The sequence below is a fragment of the Echinops telfairi genome, unplaced genomic scaffold (assembly GCF_000313985.2).
Source record: "Echinops telfairi isolate 266 unplaced genomic scaffold, ASM31398v2 ScPeMD7_9;HRSCAF=40, whole genome shotgun sequence".
Taxonomy (NCBI): Eukaryota; Metazoa; Chordata; class Mammalia; order Afrosoricida; family Tenrecidae; genus Echinops; species Echinops telfairi.
In genome coordinates this window covers 2,484,188-2,488,851 of record NW_022103906.1, presented here as the reverse complement: position 1 = coordinate 2,488,851, position 4,664 = coordinate 2,484,188, and the positions used below count along the sequence as shown (strand labels likewise).

The following is a 4,664-nucleotide window of genomic DNA, read 5'->3' as shown; positions in this document are numbered from 1 at the left end:
GAACCGATTACAAGAATCTACATGTGACCTCCTCCCTGGGGGATGGACAACAGAAAAGTGGGTGAAGGGAGACGTTGGACAGGTCAAGATATGTCAAAATAATAATTTATAAATTATCAAGGGTTCACGAGGGAGTGTGGTGTAGTGTGGGAGTGGGAAAAATGAGGACTAGATGCCAGGGGCTTAAGTGGAGAGCAAATGTTTTGTGAATGATGAGGGCAATGAATGTACAAATGTGCTTTGCACAATTGATGTGTGTGTGCATTGTGATAAGAGTTGTATAAGCCCCTAATAAAACGATTTAAAAAAAAAAGAAAAAGAAATACACCAGCACAAATAAGGAGCCCTGTTGACTCAGGGCTCAGCTAGTAACCCAAAAGCTGGTGATTTGAGTCCACCAGCCACTCTGGGGGAGAACAATGTAGCAGTTTTCTCTCTTAAACCTAGAAACCTTTACAGGCCAGGACTACTCTGTCCTGAAATGTCATCGTGAATGGGAACAGGTTCAGTGGCAACAAGTTCGGGTTTGTTTTTACTGTTTATAGAAAATAATGAGGTTATCATACAAGACATTTAAAAATAGCTATGACTAACATGTTCAAGAAGAAAAGTTTAACATTTAAACCAGTAATAAAGAAAACAATAAAGATATTCTTTTTAATAGATCAAAAGAAAAAAAGATATTTACAGGAGCAACAAAAGACTCATGGTTGATCTTTTCATAGAAACAACTTAAGCTAGTGTCTTCTTTTTAAATTTTTCCTTGTTTTGTCCTAAATGCCGAGCACTATTCTTTTTATGTTATTTTTTTACGTAACGTGACCTAAATGTGTCCTGCTGCTTGTCATACATTTTAGCTTCATGCTGTATATGTTGGAATGTGTACCCTGACATAGAAAGCGGTTCAGGCTTCCATTGTCTTTCAACAAGTATTAATTTGTTGTCCTCTTGTCAACTTTCCAAAGTTCTTTTCTGATTATATCTGGTTCTTTTTAGTAATGCAAATACCTCATCCTAAGTAGAAACATATGTCCAGGGCTTTCCCTGATAGGTAAATGTTTATCTGTGGTTTATTAAAAGAAACCTCAAATTTATATTTCTACACCTTACTGACTTTGTTTAGGTGCCTCCAAAGATTCAGATTCAACTCTCTTCACGGAAACCACTGAAGACCTCTTTAGACGTCTTGAATCTCACAGCATGTCTCCTTCAGATGTGTTCATTCTGGATCACATGAAGACGCTGTTACTTTTACAAGACACAGAGAAATTGAAGAGTGCTCTGGAAATGTTCCCGGAACATTGCATGATGCCTCTCGGTATGTACTGTACTGCTTAAGATACGCTTGTCAAGGTTTGCCCCTGAAAGACTTACACTGTCTTAAAACAGTAATGAGTCAGAAAATATAGCCATGCACATATGGCTTAGAAGACTAGAGTCCCACAGAGGAATATGTTTCTCGTGCCTCTGTCTGATATAAAAATATATCACATAACATATGCACAAATATATGTCTGATCTAATTTTCCTGTCTGGTGAGCGATCAACTCCCAGGGCCAAAGTATTATAAGTATAAATGGAAATGTTTCTTCTTTTGTTTTTCTTCTCCTTTGCTGGAGTCGTATCACATATATATTTTTTCTGCCTTCTAGTTACCTTGGTATGACTTTTGGAGTTCCTACAATTAGAGTTGAATGATAATGGTGATTTTTGTGCTGGTTACTTATGCAGCCTTTATTAGGTACCCATTCTGTACAAACAGTCATGTGTGAGAGTTGGCTACTAGCCTACAGTGCTCATCTATTCCCAACTCAATATTCAGTGGTAGCACATTGACGGCTGAAAATATGGCCAGAGTGTTTAGACCAAGGAAATCTGAACAAAAAAGGTCAAGGCTTATTTATGTGTTTGTTTGTTTATTTATTTTTACAACTAATTTCCTTATACACCACTGTGTATAGACCATTGTGCTGTGTAAGAATAAGCATTTGACAAGCTTTTAATTAAATAAGTGAATGAAAGATAATCTGCAGGGTACTTTGACAGAATTTCAAAATAAATGCATAGCTCTTGAAACCCACAGAGGCACTTTATCTCTGTCCTATAAGGTCACTATGAGTTAGAATTGGCTTGATGACAATGAGTTTAGAGTTTGGTTTATTAGCAAATGAAATACATGGATAATTAAGTACTTTGTCTCCCAAGTTAAATATATCAGTGTAGACTGGTGTAACCAGGAGGAACTGCCTCATACATATGTCAATTATTTATTGTTCATCTATCTGATGACAGGCAGTATTATGGTTCATGAGGGTGACAAGGTCCAGGGGAAATTATCAGTGAAAAAAGCAAATTAAGATCTTGCTTTTGGGGGGTTACATTCTAGTAAGTGAGATCAAATACAAACAAAATTTATAAACAAAATATTTACTATGTAATATATTTGATAGCCTTAAGGCTATGGAGAAGAAAACTAAGTAAAAAAAATGAGGATATTCTTGTAAACAAGTACAAATGTATTGAGTCTGTGTAAGGAGTTGAAAGATGTCTACTATGAGGCATATTGAAAAGATGAGTTGGGTTGGAGTTGAGTGAATGGAAACAGAGTAGCCAAAGATGAAGTAAGAGAAGTGACATGAAAGCCCATTATGCCAGCCCTGCAGGGCATGGTGAGTTTGTTGGCTCTGAGAGAAGGAGAAGTCACTGGTAGACTTTAAGCCAAAGAACAACATAGTCTGACTACACTGAGCAGAATCTCTTTGACTGTTGTTTTGAGGCTTCAAAGGCTTCAAGAGCCAAAGCAGAGACCAGGATGGGACTCTAATAATTACGCCGAGTAATTATAGTAACTCAGACCAGCTTGGTGGTAGTGGAAGTATAGTCCAATTCTATATACATTTTTAGTTTCAATAGGGTTTTATCACAGACTAAATGTGGGAGCTAAGAAGAGGAGACACGTTTGTAGCTGAGCAATTAAAACAACCAAACATCCAAATATGAGGTAGATAAGAATGCTAGAGGTAGCAGGTTTCCAGAAGAAGAGACATTATCTGGGGTTAAGTGTGAGATACTTGTTAAATAGATTTCTATCTATTAGGTAGATTTAGAACCATATACGTCTTTGTAAGCTGGCTGAGCAGTGTTTGGGGGTGGGAACTGGGGAGGAGCAAACACTTATCAGGGTTGATGCAAGTGAGAGAATACGACAAGAGAAATTGGACACTGTGAATAAAGAAAATACTTTCAAGATTGTTTCCTGTGAGGAGAGAAGCAAATTACTGCTGGGGGAAGACAATGATGGGGGCTCAAGAGGCTTTATTTTTAAGATGGGGGAAATAAGCAGCATCTTTGGTTGGTGGTGGCATGGAAACTGTAAGAAAGGAAAACTGATGATGGGAAGGATTAATAATCTTTGAAAATACAAAGTTGAGCTTTTAGTGCTTACGTGAGTATGAATAAGTTACTGTAACAAATCATTTAACTCTCACCCAGTGCTTGTTTTAGTTTTAGTCAGTTGAAAAGCTTATTGTATTAAACATTTAACAAATTTAGACTTATAAATTGAATTTTATCTCAAACCATGGAAATTTCAATGAGTTAAACTAAGAGATTTTTATGAAAGATGTAATAAATCTTTTAAAATTCAAAATTAATTTTTTCCCTTCAGACTCAAGACATCATACAATCAGGAGAATATTGGGCAGCTATTTGGAATTTGGCAAAAATGCACTGTATTTCATAGATAAAAGCCATTAGACTAATTATGACCACCATTACTTTAAGTCAATAAAACTAAAACTTACATATGAAGCAATTTTTTGTAAAAATGAATTCCCTTTTTAGTGAATGGGGGATACATATCTAAAGCTTCCTCTGTCAAGTGGTTTGTAAAATAAAATTTGATATGGTGAAGCTCTATTTTCAAATATTGGGTATATGTTATGCCAAGTTCACTTATATACCTTTTGAAAAAAAAACAATTTTCATACAGCTAGTTTATAAAATTTAATTAGTAGATTTAGCTTTCATCTCTATGGAATAATCATGAAAATAATAGCATTTTTAAAAGGTGAAGATGTTTGGGTACTGGCCCCCAACAGTCCAATGGGTTCCTAGGAGTGAGTTTGTGATTGTGGAAAATAAGATAGACAGACAAAATGGGTCCCTGAGACTCCTTGACCCAATCTCAGAACCCAGAGAGTAAATATGTTTTTCAATTGGTGTATATATATTCATGGGGCTTACAAATATTTCCAACAGGCATAGATATAATAGAGTGAACACATACTAGAGGGACTCGGTCATATAATAAGGAGTAATGAAATGAGTTAGAGACCTCCCCTCGTGTGTCCTTCAGCCCTCCCCAGGAGAGCAACCTATGGTCAGTATCAGAAGGAGACGACAGAAGGGTGGGATGGGCAATATAATCCAATTGCTCTTAACTTCAGATAACCTCCAGGTGCTTAGTGAACAGCCAAGCACATCTTTTATGTCCGCTCTTTATGGAGGGTTATAGGAGGACTGTTTTCAGCAGTACCATGGGAGAGTTTCCTGAGCCTTCTGTAAGATATGGCCCTCTTTATAGATAGATGAGATGTATATATATATATATATATATATATATATATATATAGAGAGAGAGAGAGAGAGAGAGAGAGAGAGAG

General features: G+C 36.4%; 1 protein-coding gene across 1 annotated transcript in view; it reads left to right on the top strand.

The window, feature by feature from the left end:
• Nucleotides 1–4,664, top strand: part of ERICH1 (glutamate rich 1) — a 141,648-nt gene that overhangs the window by 135,041 nt on the left and 1,943 nt on the right. The window contains exon 5 of the mRNA XM_045286803.1: nt 1,124–1,318. Coding sequence (XP_045142738.1) covers nt 1,124–1,318 — 195 coding nt within the window. The remainder of the gene's footprint in view (nt 1–1,123; nt 1,319–4,664) is intronic.